Source organism: Dysidea avara, chromosome 3 (assembly GCF_963678975.1).
Source record: "Dysidea avara chromosome 3, odDysAvar1.4, whole genome shotgun sequence".
Taxonomy (NCBI): Eukaryota; Metazoa; Porifera; class Demospongiae; order Dictyoceratida; family Dysideidae; genus Dysidea; species Dysidea avara.
In genome coordinates, this window is record NC_089274.1 from 7,246,131 (window position 1) to 7,266,192 (window position 20,062).

General features: G+C 38.2%; 1 protein-coding gene across 3 annotated transcripts in view; it reads left to right on the forward strand.

Moving 5' to 3' along the window:
* LOC136249159 (filamin-B-like) overlaps window positions 1-20,062 on the forward strand; it is a 39,341-nt gene that overhangs the window by 18,916 nt on the left and 363 nt on the right. Inside the window, exons 2-8 of one of the 3 annotated variants that reach the window (XM_066041109.1) lie at window positions 7,690-9,132; window positions 9,198-15,676; window positions 15,800-15,951; window positions 16,013-17,517; window positions 17,879-17,984; window positions 19,616-19,691; window positions 19,743-20,061. In XM_066041109.1, coding sequence (XP_065897181.1) covers window positions 7,690-9,132; window positions 9,198-15,676; window positions 15,800-15,951; window positions 16,013-17,517; window positions 17,879-17,984; window positions 19,616-19,691; window positions 19,743-19,757 — 9,776 coding nt within the window. In that variant the 3' untranslated portion in view covers window positions 19,758-20,061. Of the gene's footprint in view, window positions 1-2,577; window positions 2,606-7,689; window positions 9,133-9,197; window positions 15,677-15,799; window positions 15,952-16,012; window positions 17,518-17,878; window positions 17,985-19,615; window positions 19,692-19,742; window position 20,062 lie in introns of those variants that run through there. The other 2 variants (XM_066041110.1, XM_066041108.1) reach the window with 2 other exon arrangements.

Below are 20,062 nucleotides of genomic sequence, written 5' to 3' on the forward strand. Positions count from 1 at the left end.
TGTATGTACGCATTGAGCTGAGTCCTCAAAAATATTAACTCATTTGTAGTATTGACTTACCCGCTAATCATTCAAATGCCTGACACATTATTTATAGCCAACGTTTTCACCATACAATATAGGATATAGCCTATTAACCTTCCTGAACTGTTGGTGGAAGCACTTGTTTGCTCTAGACATTTTTGTTGTCATCACCAACCATCTTCGTTGGTTGATATGTTGAGAAAATATCCTCTTTCATTTTTAGCTGTTTTCTCAGGGTTCAGCTCAACTTGTTCGCGGTCTGACCCACGCAGCTAGAACAAGCCAGCTACGAGGCTCTGGCAAGGGGGTGTCACGTTGGCTCATGCTGTAGGTAGATCTGTGACCGTGGTCAAAGTCTTGACCAATTTTCACCTTGACCTTTGACTTGCAGCATTTATCATCATGACTTGAGCGTTTCTTGTTGAACTTTTGACCTCCACTTATTTCTCTATTTTCCTATACGCACCTGCACTTGTAACCTAGTATGGTACTTTCTTAGTGCGTGCTACCAGCAGCTGGGAGAGAAAAATCATGGCGAAATGCCTGTCGGACCAATAAAACATCTTCTTGGAGATCCTTACTTCTTGTGAGTTACGTATAATTTCGTAAACTTGATAGTAGCTACGTATAGTTTTCAATTGTGGGTTTCAAATCTTCCGTATCGTCTTGACCCTTGACCCACTGTAAGAGCTATTTTTGTGGCCTTGATCATTGACTTAGAGTTTGACCGCGGTCACAGATCGACCTACAGCAAGAGCCTGATTGACACCCCCTTGCTCTGGCCTACATGCACAAGCATAGTATATAATCCCAGGAAGCTACTATGGCATGGGAGATTCCTGTCTAAAAATACGACGGTAGTTATATAGCCGTTTACAATGAGGGGCAATAGTGTGATGCATTCAGTGCCGCCAGGTTTCATGTCCATTCCGAGGCATACATTCAGCAACAACTCGCAGCTGATTCGGCTCCACTTGCCACGCACAGATTTCGACTACACTAGTTATATCACCAACCCACTGCTTCAGCAAGAACAGTTAAGACTGTAGCCTCGACTTTGCCGGTTCTTATCTTACGTGAAACATCACGCGAGATATCACGTGAGTCCTTGTGGGAATTTGAACATTATTTTCAGTTTGAATGAATTTTCTCTGAGCAAGTCACTTTTAGTAGTGATTCTAAACACTGAACTTGGAAGCTTTTGCTACTAATTTAGCTAGCTAATCTGTTGCTGAAGCTGTTATTATGAATGCAGTGTCTCCTATAGCACTAAGCGACCGCAGGAGTCATACCAACAGTGTGACCTTCACACTTCTGGATTTACAGTGTAAGTAATATAATACCTAGTTGTATGTTCTCTAGTCAACAAAAAGTAGTGATATCCTGTGCCAAAAACAGCCCAGCTGTAAAAAAAGGCGAGGCCAAGAATGCACAAGTACATGTTCATGGAGTAACCAAAAGACATGATATCAAAATCTGGCCAAGAAAGCATTTACAGTATAGGCACTTTTGTGCATTCATTTTCTGTATGCTTCACATTATCACATCCAGCTAGCTGTACATGTGTGCTTGCAATATAAACAATACTACTGAGACGATAAAAGATATTACACTGCATTGTTACCAAAATTAATTTAACTAAAAATATACAATTGGTTTCTACTTGGCCATCTTTTTATTTTAATATACAGTGCAAAAAGATGGCCAAGTAGAAACCAATTGTAAATTTTTAGTTAAATTAATTTTGGTAACAATGCAGTGTAATATCTTTTATCATCTCAGTAGTATTGTTTATATTGCAAACACACATGTACAGCTAGCTGGATGTGATAATGTGAAGCATATAGAAAATGAATGCACAAAAGTGCCTATACTGTAAATGCTTTCTTGGCCAGATTTTGATATCATGTCTTTTGGTTACTCCATGAACATGTACTTGTGTATCCTTGGCCTCGCCTTTTTTTACAGCTGGGCTGTTTTTGGCACAGGATATATAAATACAAAAAGAAATGATATCTAAGCCAAGCTGTGAAAAGGATTGCAGCCTTCCAAAAATAGGCTAGTATGAAAAAGATGTGATATCAAAGGGGCTGACAAGAAATGGCTGGAAATAATGCCCAAAAGAGCCAAGTTGTGAAAAGGCTGCAGTCTTCCATAAATAGGCAAATATGAAAAAGATAATCAGCCAATGCAATGATATTATGTCAATTAGTTTGTTACAAATCATGATCAGTTGACTATATATTATCATTAGAGCTATTCCTTGACACCACCTTTGATGTCACAATTTTTTCATACTAGCCTATTTTTTAAAGGCTGCACCCCTATCACAGCTTGGCTGTTTTAGATTAGGCACTAATTAATTACAGGTAAACAAAGTTATTATTTGCTTGGACAGATTTCAGTTATGTTCTGCTCATTACGCATCACTGGAGATAGCAATAAGTGAAGCATGCCTGCATGCAATCAATATCTTCAGCATGCGTACTGACTTCTTGTTAAAAGTTGTTATGTTAGTTAATAACTTGCAGGGGCGGAGAACAGTACTCAAAAGTGGAGGGGCAAGTCATGTGGGTTGGCTGTAAGTTACAAAATGTTTTAAAATCATTAACTGTATGTTACTGTGCTTTGCACTCTAGCATGCAAAGCACGCCAATACCAAGGGGGTCTGGGGACATGCCCCCCACAGGAAAATTTTGAGATTTGGATGCTTTGAGATTGAATCTGAGAGCATTTTCAGTGGAATATGTGTACTTGAAAAGGATACTCCTATGCAATGACTATCATTGAGACACTGTACAATTAGATACATCAGTAAATGAAAGCATTTCAGATAGACTCATGCTGTTGATTGTATACATATAGATATAAGTGTTAGTAAAGACATATTGAATTAGTTGCATATAGCAGGGCAAACTTACAATGATTCCGCTGAACGTTCTATTAGAGTAGTTAGGTGACTGCTCTATTAGAGTATATCGACTTCGTGCACTCCCAGCTCTGATTCATGCAGTGTTCCATGTTTGCATAACCTTTAGCACAAATCCCAGTAAATAAAGGCAAAGTAAGTTGGCTAATGACTAAAATAGTTGCTTTACATTGGCAACTGGGCATTGGAAAAAGTGAGAGGGCACTCCCTCCACTTGTAAAAGTGGGGGGCAGTTTCCCCCTCTGCTCCTCTATTTCTCCGCCCCTGGTAACTTGCATATTTTTTACTGCTGCATTTGTCATTGTTACATATTATCTAATCCAAAACAGCCAAGCTGTAAAAAAAGTGTGCGGCCCTCAAAAAGGCTATAAGTGGCACAATAATTCACCTGAACTGTCATTATTAAAATTTTTACCATTATCCTACCATCACAGCCATTTCTTGGCCGCCACCTTGGATTTCACATCTTTTTTCACCATAGCCTTTTTGAGGGCCGCACACTTTTTTTACAGCTTGGCTGTTTTGGATTAGATTTCACTTCTTTTTGTATTTGTATACCCCAAGCTGGCCATAGGCCGGCTTTGGGACTTTTTTAACCTTGTCTTTTTTCTTTACCACAGGAAGAAGAAAAGATGAAGCAGATGTACTTTAAATATTTCTGATTTTATCAGTAAATGTACAAATTATATATATAATACATATATTTATTACAGAACTCTCCATGGTGGTTTCTTTGTAACTGAACACTCTACAAAGTGACTTCTTCTTGCTGCTCTCTCTACAGGGTGATTTGTTTGTAGCTGAATTCTGTGCAGGTGATTTGTTTGCAGCTGAGCTCTTTACAGAATGGTTTCTTTGTAGCTGAACTCTCTACAAGGTAACTTCTTCTAACTGATCTTTCTACAGGGCAATTTGTTTGTGGCTGAATTTTCTACAGGGTGATTTCTTTGCAGCTGAACTCTCTACATGGTGGTTTCTTTGTAACTGAACTCTCTACAAGGTAATTTCTTCTAGCTGATCTCTCTACAGAGAGATTTGTTTGTAGCTGAACTCTCTACAGGTGATTAGTTTGCAACTGAACTCTCTACATGATGGTTTCTTTGTAGCTGAACTCTCCACAAGGTAACTTCTTCGTGCTGATCTTTCTACAGGGTGATTTGTTTGTAGCTGAACTCTCTACAAGGAAACTTCTTCTAGCTGATCTCTCTACAGGGAGATTTGTTTGTAGCTGAACTCTATACAGGTGATTTGTTTGCAGCTGAACTCTCTACATGATGGTTCTTTGTAGCTGAACTCTCTACAAGGTGACTTCTTCTAGCTGACCTTTCTACAGGGAGATTTGTTTGCAGCTGAACTCTCTACATGATGGTTTCTTTGTAGCTGAACTCTCTACAAGGTAACTTCTTCTAGCTGATCTCTTTGTTTGTAGCTGAATTCTCTATAGGTAATTTGTTTGCAGCTGAACTCTCTACATGATGGTTTCTTTGTAGTTGAACTCTCCACAAGGTAACTTCTTCTAGCTGATCTCTCTACAGGGAGATTTGTTTGTAGCTGAACTCTCTACAGGTGATTTGTTTGCAGCTGAACTCTCTACATGATGGTTCTTTGTAGCTGAACTCTCTACAAGGTGACTTCTTCTAGCTGACCTTTCTACAGGGAGATTTGTTTGTAGCTGAACTCTCTACATGGTGGTTTCTTTGTAACTGAACTCTCTACAAGGTGACTTCTTCTAGCTGATCTTTCTAGAGGGTGATTTGTTTGTAGCTGAACTCTCTACAGGTGATTTGTTTGCAGCTGAACTCTCTACATGATGGTTTCTTTTGTAACTGAACTCTCTACAAGGTAACTTCTTCTAGCTGATCTCTCTACAGGGAGATTTGTTTGTAGCTGACCTCTCTACAGGGTGATTTTTTTGTAGCTGAACTTTCTACATACAAAGTGACTTGTTCTAGCTGGTCTCTCTACAGGATGACTTTTTTCTAGCTGATCTCTCTGCAGGGTGACTTGTTTCTAGCTGAACTCTACCGGGTGATCTGTTCGTAGCTGAACTCTCTACAGGATGATTTGTTTACAGCTGAACTATCTACATGGTGGTTTCTTTGCAGCTGAATTCTCTACAAGGTGACTTCTTCTAGCTGAACTCTCTATAGGGCGATCTTCTCGTAGCTGAACTCTCTGCAGGGGGATTCATTTGCAGCTGAACTTTCTACATGATGGTTTGTTCATAGCTGAACACTCTACAAAGTAACCTCTTCTACCTGATCTCTTTACAGGATAACTTGTTTCTAGCTGAACTCTCTACAGGGTCATTTGTTGGTAGCTAAACTCTCTACAATTCGATTTGTTTGCAGCTGAACTCTCTACATGGTGGTTTCTTTGTAGCTGAACTCTCTACAAGGTAGCTTCTTCTAGCTGATCTCTCTACAGGATGATTTGTTTCTAGCTGAACTCTCTACAGGGTGATCCTTTCGTAGCTGAACTCACTACAGGGTGATTTGTTTGCAGCTGAACTCTCTACATGATGGTTTGTTTGTAGCTGAACTCTCTACAAGGTAACTTCTTCTAGTTGATTTCTCTACAGGGTGACTTGTTTCTAGCTGATCTCTCTACAGGGTGATTTGTTTGTAGCTGAACTCTGTACAGTTTGATTTGTTTGCAGCTGAACTTTCTACATGGTTGTTTCTTTGTAGCTGAACTCTCTACAAGGTAACTTCTTCTATAGTTGATCTCTCTACAGGATGACTTGTTTCTAGCTGAACTCTTGACAGGATGATCTGTTCATAGCTGAATTCTCTACATGGTAGTTTCTTTGTAGCTAAACTCTTTACAAGGTGACTTCTTCTAGCTGATCTCTCTATAGGGTGATTTGTTTTTAGCTGAACTATCTGCAGGGTGATTTGAACTCTCTACAAGGTGATGTTTTCTAGTTGATCTCTCTACTCAGTCTGGATGACTTGTTTCTAGCTGAACTCTCTACAGTGTGATCTGTTAAGTTTCTACCTGATCTCTCTATAGAGTTATATCTTGTTTGTATAGCTGAGCTCTTTTACATGGTGGTTTTTTGATTGGTTGCTGAACTCTCTCTCCACGGTGACTTGTTTGTACTACAGAGTGACTTGTTTGTAGCTGAACTCTCTACAGAGTGACTTACTTGTAGCTGAACATTGCATAAAGTAACTTGTTTGTAGCTGATCTAGATGAACTCTCTACTAGGTAGCTTTTTTGTAGCTGAACCCTTTACGCAGTGACTTGTTTATAGCTGAATTCTCTACAGAGTGACTTGTTGTAGCTGAACTCTCTACAAGGTGACTTGTTTATAGTTGAATTCTCTTCAGTGTGACTTTTAACGTTCTGAATCTCTACAGCAACATATTTGTGGCTGAACTCTCTACAGGATGACTTGCTTGTAGCTGAATTGTCTATAAGATTAACTGTTTGTAGCTGAACTCCCTACAGAATAACCAATGCCATATAATTCTATAATGGAGTAAGTTATAAACGTAGCTGAATGCTTTATTAGGGTGACTGTTCTATTAGAGTATCTCGATCTCGCATATGCTACACGTAGTTGGCTTTGGAATCATCACTCAGTGGTTTGTAATCCGATTCTTCTGTACTACTGCAAGGACTTTCTATGATAATTATTCCAGCTACACACCGAGTTTCAGCTCTCTGTTCTAAGCGGTTTGCCTGGTAGGCGTGAAAACTAATAGTTTTTTTTTATTCATAAAAGTCGATCGCGTAATTGTGACATAGGTTAGGTTTTGTGTCACATCTCGATGGCCTTTAACTGGATTCCTTTCAAACCACAAAAAGGCACTCCTACGATAGTTACTCCATCTACATAGCAATTTGCAGCTCATTCCTTCAAGCGGTTTACCCTGTGGGCGTGACAGGCCTTCGACCTTATTCTACGCAAATAATCGGTCATAACTCCGTGAATGTTCATCGGATTCCTACCAAACTTGGTACTGAGATTCGCCTTAATGAGCCCTTTAACTGTGCCAAATTTCAGTCCGATCCAAGCACGAATTCGTGTTTTATTGCGGATTTTGCAAAGTGTGCGAAAAGAAGAAGAAAAAAACGAAGAAACAAAATCCAAACTTTGGCCGCTCGTATCTCGGAAATGGCTGGAGCGATTTTCTTCAAATTTGGTATGTGGACTCCCCCACCTAGCCGGCATTTCTGTAGCAACTTTGGTTTCAATAAGATAAGGAATCACGGAGCTACAAAGGTGTGAAAATCGTGTTTACTTTCTTCCTGTAAATATACTCACGGTGTGGCGCGCGCCGGCTTCTTGGGCCGCACGACACACTACGATTTATGCAAAAACAGCTATTAAGGATGTGACCTTCACAAACCTGAATGGATAGAAGTTGTGAAATCAAAGGTGGCAGCCAAGAAATGGGTACAATGATGTTATTAAAACTGATTGGAATTAATATCATTGCAGCCATTTCTTGACTGCCACCTTTGATTTCACAACTTTTTTCACCTGGGCTTTCAAGTTAATAGTCATACCTTTTTTACATCTTAATAGCTATTTTGCATGGATTGTGTTGTAAATGGACTTGAGTACATACTTTCAAAAAGTAATCTTTTATATTGTGTTGAGCTCAGGCCTACTTTGTTGTACTCATATAGTTAGTATGGCAATGTATGCATTTATGTCCACCTTTACAGTGTGGTACTTACTACCTTGTGTAAATTATTATTAATGGCCCATTGTACTGTAGGTGCTTTAGACATATACAATGGAGTGTTAAATCTCATTTTGGGCTTAATTTATTCACTGATTTATCGTTACCACATTCAAAAGAAAGTAAAGGAAAGGCCTAGCCAAATTTCTAGTGCCAAGTCAGTCAATGTTAGTGCTAGCACTGCACTGCTTTCTTGGATTGACTGGAAAGTAGCAAAGTATATTCCAAAAGGTAAGAAAATTCGCAATTTAAACACTGACTGGAATGATGGAATAGCCTTATGTGCTCTAATTGAAAGTATTAAAGAAGGAACATGTCCTGAATGCACAAAGTTGTCTGGCGATGACCGATTGGACAACTGTAAAAAAGGATTACGGTTAGGTAAAAAACATTTTAAAATTCCAAGAATTATCTCTCCTGAACATTTGAGTCATAGAGAAATTGACGAAACGTCAGTTATGGTTTATCTCTGCTATTATTTACGGTTCTGTTTTGATAAGCCAAAGCCACCTCCTGATGTTCCAGAACATATTGTTCAATTTCTTGATGATGCTGGTCTTGTGGAATTTGCTCCTTCCAAACTTGATTCCAAGCAAGCTAAAGTTGGTGTTGATGTTCCCCAACCTGCTGATGCCAGTAAATGTATAGTTGATTTAACATTCTTAAGAAGATCTGTTTTTACTGTTGGAGAACCCATCATTTTTACAGTAGACTGCACTAATGCCGGTAAAGGTCATTTAGACATCAAGGCATATGCCACTGCAAACAGAGAAAAAAACATTGCTACCAAACGTAAAAAGTCATTTACTGCTGGAGTATCAATTTTTGATTGTTTTCTTAAAGCCGAGACAGTTGGTACTCATGAATTAGTCATCCAGTGGGAAGGTAACCCTATAACGGCGGATAGCCCACTAAGATTCGAAGTCTGTAACCCAAAAGCTATTGTACTTGAGAATTTACAAAGCAGGCACAATACCTTTGTTGGTGACACGATTAAATTTGATGTGGACATTTCTAAAGCTGGAAGCGCAGACATATTGCAAGCAGTATTTTCTGATGAGAAAAGGAAGTGTGAGAAGATACTGACTGATAGCAAAGTGACTTTTATTTATCACGCAGATACGATTGGGTCAACAGAGTTGTCCATATATTTCAACAACTTAAATATGAAAACTATTGAAATTGTAGTTGCTTCTGATTTTCTTTCAAGCAGCCCTAATAGGGAAATGCAGCTCACTTTCTTTACCAATTATATCAACTATGTTTTCAAAAGAAGTAGTAAAGGAGCAGTGTCAAATTTACAGTGGGGTTTTCAAAGTGGGGTATCACTGGCTTCCTTGTTAGAACAGTTTTCTGGTAAAAAGATTGATCCTGTGAAGAGTGTCATTGCTGAGGCTGAAAATAGGTCACAGATGATATATAACCTAAAATTGTGTTTTGCTTTCATGAAATCAGAGGAATTACAGATATCTGACATAGGTAAGCATTTTGTATACAAATGCATGATTCAATGTATTATAGTGCTACTCTATATTATCCTGTAGATGCAGAGGATATTTATGATGGCAACAGTGAAGCCATTTTGAAGATGCTGTGGGAAATAATCAAATTTTATCACATTGGCCACCACAACACAACAGTCACTGTGGAAGAGGCCATGTTGATTTGGTTTCGAACTGTTCTCTCCAAGACCACAATTAGTAATTTTACCACTGATTGGTATGATGGCATACTGCTTTGCTGCTTAGTAGAAGTGTTGCAGCCTGGCTTGTGTCCACAGTGCTCACTACTGCAAGCATCAACTGCTAACGAAAATTGTGGACTTGCAATTGAACTTGCTAGGAGCAATTTAGGTATTCCCGCCTTTGTCAGTGCAGATATGTTACACAAGAGGAACCTAGATGAAAAGTGCATGATGATATATCTAGCATTTTTTATACAACACGCTAAAACATCATTGCTTACCTGGCTACAATCTATTCTTCCAAACAGAAATATAACAAATCTTACTACTGATTGGCGTGATGGGATTAGTCTGGTAGCCTTGTGTACTCTTTTGTGTCCTGGGGCACTTCCAGCATGGCACAATTTCAAAGTCACTGATCCCACATATAATCTTACTCTAGCCATGAAAGTAGCTGGAGAAAAACTGAATATAAAAAGTGAGCCAACATTTTTGCCTTCACAGTTTATAGGTCCACGAATTGATGAACTTACAACTTCTGCATATCTGTATTGCTTTAGGTATGCTTCTGCTAGGGTTGATGCAAGTAAGTGCAAGGTTACTTTTGAAGATGACAAACTAATTAATGTTAAGCAACCCATCAAGTTTTCTGTAGAATACACTGGTACGGGAACTGGGGATATTAAACTATATGGACAGGATCCTCGATTTACTAGGTTACTTTTATTAGTCAATAAGGATTCCTTTCTTAAAGACAGAAATGTCTACAACATTCAAAGTAATCCTCCTACAACACTAATTGGCGTTCACAATATAGCTGCCTTCTGGAATAATATTGCCATTCCTGGCAGCCCGTTTGTATTTCACACTGCCGATCCAGATTTAGTTTACATTAGAGAGCTTCCTGAAGAAAAGGTAAATATAGGAAAAGAAATGGTTTTTGTAGTCGATGCTGAAAAGGCTGGTAATGGCAAACTTGTTATTCTTGCCATTGGTGTAGAGAACGCTGCAGAGGACATCCTCTTTTCAGAATATGTATGTGCAGTAGTTGAAATCAAGTACACACCCGCCACTGTAGGTCCAATTGAATTTTTGTTTACATTCAATGGAGTTAGCATAAAACGGTGGAAATGTGAAGTTACTGAATTATATACTTCAGCAGATCTCACAAGTACTAATATCAAAGAAAACTACAGTGGTACTATTGAAGCACCAAGCAAATCACAATTGCAAAATTCTAATGATAACATGGAAATTTTTGATATGTTCGATGCTTTACTTAGTGATCAGTTGAATAATCCCCCTGATGATATTAAAACATTTGATAACTTTCAAACACAACCCAATGACCAACTACAAAACTTGAACAGTGAAATACACCAATCACAAGCAAAAGTTGATGACTCACTACTAAACATTGAAACCGACAATGATAGCCTGAAAGCACAAGTTAGAAATCTATTACATAATCCTGGTCATGATGCTGAAATATCAGAAAGTTCACAGGCAATTATCAGTAGCACTCATTCTGACAATGCTATTGATTCAGATATGTTGGATAATTTGCAAGTACAAATTGGCAATCAGTTACAAAATTTGACGACTGCTAGTAATTATAGCAAATGCCAAATTCAACATGCTGGTTTAAATGAAGATCATATAATTAATAAGCCAGTGGAATTTTCGGTTGATGTCAGTGATGCTGGCATTGGACCACTGACAAATGATGTGATAGATCCAAATGGTTCTCATGTGCAAATGTATTCACATGTAAATGAAACTGAAGGGATTACACATCATTTATGCTTTATTCCTACAATTCTTGGAAAATACACAGTAAACATTTTATGGAATGATCAAGTGATTCCGGGCGCTCCATTTGATGTAAATGTGGTTGACCCTAGCAAGTGTATCATAAAGGGCTTGCCATTAAAAGATAATATAGCTATTTTGAACAAGGATATCAGTTACAGGGTTATTACGAAGGGAGCCGGAGCAGGTACAGTACAGTCCATAATCTGTCGAACAGGTCAGAAAAGTATCAGTTTAGTACCAACAAAGCAGAAAAATGATGTTTATACATTTGAGTACAAACCCTGTGAAGTAGGCAAATTTGATATTGTCATGCTTTTCTCCAAGAAAGAACTCAGTGGGAGTCCATTTACTTCTGTAGCTATAGACGTTGATAGCACTGAGATAATTCTGCTTTCAGATTTAGCAATTCTCAACGAGTGCTATAACTTTTACATTCAAGGGAGTCATGCATACAACACAGTCATCTATGACCCACTAAGTAATCAAGTTGATGTGCGCCTTTTTAAAGAGAAGCATTATTCAGTTGCTAGTTTTACACCACCGTTAATAGGATCTTATGTAGTGTTCGTAGAGCATGATGATAAACAAATTCCTAACACTCCCTTTCTTCTGTGGTGCATCGATCCTAGCAAATGTGAGTTAGTAGGTGACTTGCCTGCATTCCTTCAAGTTGGAAAAGTAACAGAATTCATGGTAACAACAGCTGATGCGGGTCTTGGACTTATTTCAGTGTTAATTGATGGTGAAGAGGAAAACCAAACCTGTCCAGCAATAGTGGACACCCAACAAGACCATAGTCTTCACAAAGTTGCCCTCATTCCTAAGCATATAGGAGACGTTTCAATACAAGTTTTGTTTGCAGGTCACGAAATTCCAACAATGCTGTTCAAAGCATTAATATGTGATGTTAGTCAATGTAAAATTATTGGTGAATTTAGACAGGATAAATCCTTCCCAATTGGTAAAGAAATCACATTTACATTGGTTACTACTGGTGCTGGATTTGGTGAAGCAGTTGTTAAAGTACATAGCCCTACAATGCAGCATCATTTAATAAATGTTAAAAAGGTGAAAAGGGAAACTTTTCAATGTGCATTCACTCCATTAGAAGTAGGCGAGCTCTCACTAGATGTAATGTGGGGAACAGCACATGTTCCAGGGAGTCCATATAAAATCATTGTAGATGGACAAAGTGATATGACATGCACGGCAAATGGATCTGGTCTTAGAAAAGCAACTGCTGGCAAACCAGCTTATTTCACTATCACAGCTAATGAAAGTGGCCTAACAGAAAATGGGACTTTATTTGTCAGCATCAAAACACGTGGTTTTGAGGCTGAAGTACACATTGATGATAACGGAAGTAGTATTTATGATGTAAACTATACTGCTGCAGAAAGTGGTGCTTATGAAGCTGAAATAAAATGTCATGGTGAACACATTGTTGGTAGCCCTTTCAAAATTGTTGTAGCTCAAGATGGAGATGCAGCTAAATGTCAGGTGACTGGAATCATGTCTGGAGATGATCGGTATACCAATACTGTACAGGAATTCTTTATTGACACATCTGAATGCGGAAACGGTACACTTAAAGTTACTATAAGAGATCCAAACGATGAAAAGGTTGATTCATTTATCGACAAAGAGGTAGAAGACAAATATTCTATAAAATGTATTGTAGAAAATGAAGGAATATATACAATAAGTGTTTTATGGTCCGAAATCCATGTACCAGGGAGTCCTTTTAAGCTTAACATTAAACAACTTGTGGCTGCAAATGCAGCTATGGTGAAAGCCTATGGTCCAGGTTTATATAATGCAAAAATACAAGAATGGGCAGAATTCATAATATCCACTAAGCAAGCTGGTAATGGTATTCTTGCTGTCAGTGCACTTAGTGCTAAAGGATCATTTGTGGTGAACTTAGAACCAAAAGAATCAGATATATACACAGCACGATATAATCCTTCCATTGTTGGTAGTGTTTATATATTTATCAAATGGAGTGGATTTCAAATTCCTGGCAGCCCTTTCAAGGTGTACATTGCTGATGCTGTTAGTAACTCAACAGTAGCATCAACATTGGCTTCTAGTGATTTCAGCAAGTGCAGAATTCAGCATGATGACTTAAATGAAGGACACAATATTGATAAACCAATGGAATTTTCTGTTGATGTCAGTGATGCTGGTATTGGATCATTAACATCTAGTGTAATTGATCCAAAAGGTTCCCAAGTACAAGTATATTCAGATGTGAATGAGTCAGAAGGAGTAGTGACACATAATTTATGTGTCATTCCTAAATTGCTTGGGAAATACACTGTGACTGTTTTATGGAATGATCAAGCAATACCAGGAACTCCATTTGATGTAATTGTTATTAACCTCAGCAAATGTATTGTTAAAGGTCTACCATTAAAAGATAACATAGCTACTTTGAACAAGGATATCAGTTACAGGGTTATCACAAGAGGAGCTGGAACTGGTACAGTGCAATCCATTATTTGTCGACCAGGTCAGAAAAGCATTGCATTAAAACCAGCAAGACAAGAAAATGATGTATATACATTTGAGTACAAGCCTAGTGAAGTAGGAAAATTTGAAATTGTCACACTATTTTGTAAGAAGGAACTCAGTGAGAGCCCTTACACATGTGTAACTATAGACATTGATAGCACTGAAGTTATTTTACTATCAAATGTAGCCTGTTTTGGTGAAGTATACAAGTTTTACATACAAGGGAGTCACTCGTATGCTGTATCTGTCTATGATCCACAAAATAATCAGTTGGATGCGACTCTGTCTAAAGAAAAGAATTTTGCTGTTGCTTACTTTATTCCTACCCTTATCGGATCTTATGTGGTGTTTATAGAGTATGATGGACAGCAAATTCCAAAGAGTCCCTTTCTTTTGCGTTGCATTGACCCAAGCAAGTGCAAAGCACTTGGAGACTTTCCTGTGGCTATGCAAGTTGGAAAAGTATCAGAATTTATAGTGACATCAGCTGATGCAGGTCTTGGTAACATTTCTTTGCTAATTGATAATAAAAGATACAACCATATTTGTCGAACAAAAGTAAACAGCCAGCAAGATGTTTGTCTACATAAGGTTTCCCTCATTCCAAGATGTGTTGGTGAAATTTCGGTTCAAGTTTTGTTTGCAGGTCACAGAATTCCAAGCATGGTTTTTAAATCACAGATTTGTGATGCCAATGTATGTCAAGTTACCACCGATTTCATGAAGGCTGGAAATTGCACTGTTGGAAAAGTGGTAACATTTACTGTGGTTGTTACTGGCGCAGGGCTTGGTAAAACAGTGATTAAGGTTCATGGTCCTACCACTCATCAGTACACAGTAAATATCAACAAAAGTCAGCGAGACACTTTTCACTGTGCATTCATTCCAGTAGTTGAGGGGGAGCACTTGATAGAAGTCATGTGGGGAATAGCTCACGTTCCAGGTAGTCCATTCAGGTTTATTGTTGACAAACCAAGTGAACTAGTGTGCACTGCCAATGGCTCTGGTCTTAACCAAGCTGTAGTTGGAATACCAGCAAAATTTAGTATTATCACCAATGAGAGTGGCTTACTAAATAGTGGAGCTTTATTTGTAAGCGTTAGGACAATTCATTGTGAAGCTAAAACAGAAATTGATGATAATGGTGATGGAAATTATGACATTACATTTACTGTGCAAGAAATGGGTGCTTACATAGCTGAAATAAAACTGAGAGGTCAGCCTATTTTGGGCAGTCCATTTAAAATTGGTGTGGTACAAGGTACAGATGCATCAAAGTGCCAGGTGTCTGGAATCAAGTCAGAGGGTTATCAATATACTAATGTTCCACAGGAGTTTTACATTGACACATCTCAAGGAGGAAGCGGTACACTAATGGTCACTGTAAGAGACCCAAATGATCAGCAGGTAAATGCATACACTAAAAAAGAAGACAAAGGAAGATTTTCTGTAAAATTCATTACAGATAGTGAGGGAATATACACAGTTAATGTACTGTGGTCTGAAGTTCATGTACCAGGAAGTCCGTTTAAGGTTCACATTAAACACGCTGTAGCTCCCAATGCAAAGATGGTAAAAGCATATGGTCCTGGTTTGCATAATGGAAAGCTCCATGAATGGGCAGAATTCAGAATAGTAGCTAAGCAAGCAGGCCAGAGTACTCTTACAGTCAATGTGCACAGTATCAAAGGAACATTTGAAATACCAGTGCAACCCAAAGGGCCAGACACATACATAGCAAGATACAACCCTTCTATTGTTGGTGATGTTTTCATAATTGTCAGATGGGGTGGTGTCCAAATTCCTGGCAGTCCATTCAAAGTAAAGATTGCCGATTCTGCACCACTTGCATCAAAGGCAGTAGTTATTAAACCAGTGACAAAGCTTGAGAAAGAAGATCATTCCAAAGTACAGGATGAAAGTACCCTAATATCAGTAACAACTTCCAAACCTGACATGGAGCAATGTGATGGGGTTGAAGCAGATCCCACTATAAATATTAAGCAAGTTAGTCACCATAAATTATATAGTCACTGTATGTGTATGCATGTACACTGTATACATAGCTACGTAAGTACTTGCTGTTTTAATTGTGTGTGGCTGTTTACTAATGCTATTGTGAAATTGTAGCTACTGCAATCAGTGAAGAGTGATTTGGAATCTTATCAAGGAATCAAAGATGCTAGCAGCCAGGATGGTGACAGGGCATCCTTTGAAAACCAGAACATAATAGGAAAGAAGTTGTACAAAGCACAGAATGATATTTTACAGCTTCAAAAAAGGTTAGATTTATTATGCAATGCCAAATCAACTGTATTAATTTAGTTATGCAATTTACTTTAGTGCAACCTCTCAGCATAGTATCACACTAGAAACTTTACTCAATGAACTCAATCGACTAGTTTCTATTTTCCGCCAAATACTCAATAGTTTTGATAAACAAAATGCTTTGGAATCAAGTGCTGTTAATCCAAATATGAGAGCTACTACCCCAAGGATTGCTGTTGTTAATTCAGTTGTTGCTACTCCAAGTGTTGTCAAAGCAGAGGCTGCTCATTCAGGTGATTCCAACCGAAGTGCTACCAAGTCAAATTCTGCCAACCCAAGAGCTTCCAATTCCAGCGTTAACAGCCAAAGCTCTTCTGCTAATCCGCAAGTTAGTATTCCAAATATTGCTAAACCAACTGTAAGTAATGCAAACTCAAGAATTGCTAATCCCATAGTTACTACATCAAGCATTTCTACTACTGCTACTACTATACAAGCCCCAAGAGTTAAGCCAGCTGTTGTCAATTCTACTAAATCCACTAAACCGAAAGTTACTAACTCAAGTGACCCAAGTGTCGTTAAACCAGCTGTTGTCAATTCAAGTAAGTCTACTAGCTCGCAAGCTACTACTACAAGTAACCAAAGAATTGTAAAGTCAGTTGCTGTCAATTCAAGTGAATCCATTAAACAGAAAGTTACTACCAGTGACATTATGCAATCAAATGGTGTCAAGTCAGCTGTTGCCAATTCAAGTAAGTCTGCTAGTTCACAAGCTACTAATACAAGTGACCAAAGAACTGTTAAATCAGTTACTGTCAATTCAAGTCAATCCACCAATCAACAAGCTACTAATTCAAGTGCTCCCAACCCAACTGTTCCCAAACCAAGCATCACTGACACAAATGCCTATAAACAAAGGGTCACTAACCCTAGAGCTGCAAGTACAATAGTCGCAGGCTCAAACACTGCAAATCCGAGTTCAACTAATTCAAGTGTTGCTCATTCTTCAAGAGCAACTCCTGTTAAAAGTGTTTCTAATCAAAGAGAGGCTAATCCAAATCCAGAACGTACTAATACAAATGTTGTTGTTCCAAGCATTACCAATCCTAATCAAAGTGCCAGCAATCAGAGTGTCAATAATCCTAGGATTGCTAATTCCAGTGTAGCAAACACTGCTACCAATTCAAGGGCTAGAATCACCAATCCTGGTGTAAACAATGCTATTCCCAGAGGAGTTGCAAATCAAAGGGTGAGCAATCAGAGCACAAGTACCACTAATCAAGACAGCATTAACTCAGATACCACAAACATAAGGTCTCCTAGTAATGCTTCTTCAAATCCAAGCGTTCACAACCCAAGCGCTACTAATTCAAGGGTCACTACTCCAGCAATTGCTTATCCAAGACCTGATAATACAAATGTTTCTAATTCAAGGGTTCCTCAGTACTCGTACCCAAGTGGTACTTATCCAGGAGTTGCCAGCAATCCAAACATTCCTAATGCAAAGGTTCCTTACCCAACTGTTGCTGATTCAAATCCAAGAGCCAACAATTCAACTTCTCCTCCTCCTTATTCAAGCTGTAAGTATAATGTTGTATCATACAAACTGCACCCTTAAACACTTATTACAAAAGCAAAAGGCTTATTTGTGAAACTTAATCATAAAAGAAGTAGTTGGTATTTCCTAACTTTCATTGTGCACAGCATTGTATTGTTTTGGTATTAGAATAGCTATATTTATTTTAAATTCATGACAAATTTCATAGCCTTGATGAGGGATAGTTAGGAAAATTTGCAATCGCTATATGTTCAAAAATAAATGAAAAGTTAGTAGGGCTTTTTGAAAACATTACCAACTTTATATGACATTTCCTACCATGTGATGTTAGGTGCAATGAATTAGCTACTGTATAGTTTATTTTATACATTTATTATATGCAGATTATCCACAAGCCTCTAGCAACTCTGTTATTGTGATGCAACAGCAACAGCAACATCAAAGTAGAGATGCTGCACACTATAAGAAAGAGAGTGGAGAATTTTATGGGTTAGTAACTATATGAATGTTCAGACGTGCCAACAACCACTGCTACATAATAATTATACTATTATATACACTCTTTTTACGTATATACACTGCACTGTTAGGTCCATACTCCACGCTGCAACAAAACATGGTATAGCCAGCCTCCACCACTTTATAATTTGTCCAAAACTTATGTACCTACATGAATGAAATCTGTCATTAACATCACACCAGTTAGACAAAATATTCAATAAGTTAACTTTGCAAGAAAAATGTACCATATTATATGACATTAAAGACTGGTGGTTACAAACTTAGACAAATTTAGCATGTGTATTGGGCTAGGGCACCCCATTACAGCACAAGGAATGGACTCTGATCTCCAGCCACATGATTCTTCTTGTGCTATTGTTATTAACACAACCCCCAATATACTACACATATGCGTACACATACACTATTATACATCATACAACAAGTCCATGCTCTGTTAGATCACTTCACTCCTTCAAGAGCTTGGTTCTCCAAGCTAAACTCTGTTTCTGGTATATATATATAACTCATGTGTACATTATGCACTATTCTATATACCAATTTCCTTAACATCTGTCTATTAACTTTACATTTGTTCATCAGACTATTCTTCACCCCAGCATCCAATGTATGCACTGCTAGTATGCTTCCAATCCTTGTTCACCGAGTTCACAATCATTTACAACACTTTCAGTTTACCAGACTGCTAACAGGCATCGCAGACTCCATGTTTGGTGCATTGGAACCCTCAACATCTTCTCGTTAAGACACTACTCCAATTGTCATCCCTTCACAGTCACCTCCTATGGCCTTGCAAATTATGAGAATTGGTCCTCAACTAGCTGGTTACTCCTTTCTCAGTTCCTGGTTCTCCTGCAATCCAATGAGACACACACATTTTGCTTCAACTGGCCTTGCTCCAGTTGTCACAAGTGTCGGTCCCACATCTGGCCTCCTTCGCCAGGGGGAAATCTCGCTCCAGGACTCTAGCTCTGTTCTTGTCCGGTCTCTTTTACTCGAAAGTTCTCTTGACACTTCAGCGATTTTCCTGGAAAACGTCTCCCTCCAACTATATAACTTCCAACTTCAGTACTGTTCTTGTATTTCTCAGTAGGACCTCCAATGTAATGGGCTGGGACACCTTGTTACAGTACAAGGACTGGACTGGTGCTCCAGCCACACGCTTGTACTATTCTTATTAACATGACCCCCAATATGCTACACACACGAGTAAACATACACTATTATGCTTCATATATCAAATCTATAACTTTGTTACACATGATAGCATTTTTGGCAAGAAAAACATTAGGTGAATTTGTTTCATTGGCTAAACAGACTAGAAATATTTTGGTTTGTAGTTTGACTAAGCACTATGATACTTGTTTTCCAAATTTACCAAACTGTCACTTTCCTTGTGAAGGCAACGTATATGGACACACACACACACTCACCACACACACACACACACACACACACACACACACACACACACACACACACACACACACACACACACACACACACACACACACACACACACACACACACACACACACACACACACACACACTATGTATTTTAGTATACAGTTTGTTATATGTACACTGTGCTTTTAGAAAAGACACTGTTCGTTTGATTAATACACCTGTTGCAGTAAGTTGCTTAATGCACTGTTGTCATATGACTTGTACAGTAAGTAGTTGTAACCATTAAAAGTGAGTTTTGTTACTTTATATATTATAGATATATATACCGTAAATCCCAAACAGATGCTCAGTTTGAAATAATCATGCTTCCATGTTATTCATGAGTGGGACAAAATCAGGAGAGCTTCATTTGTGACGAGTATAAATTGGTCCTATTGAAAATATGTAGTAAGCAAATATTCATGAACATCAATTGCATAAGCAGCTCCAAATAGCACAATTTTGAAAAAGTTTGTGAATGCAAACATTTTCAGACCTGCAGTATTTGTCATGGATCATGGATAATAACATAGAAATTTATTAACTAGTGTTATAATTGCTAAATAGGTCCACAGATTATTTTAGTAATTTTACATA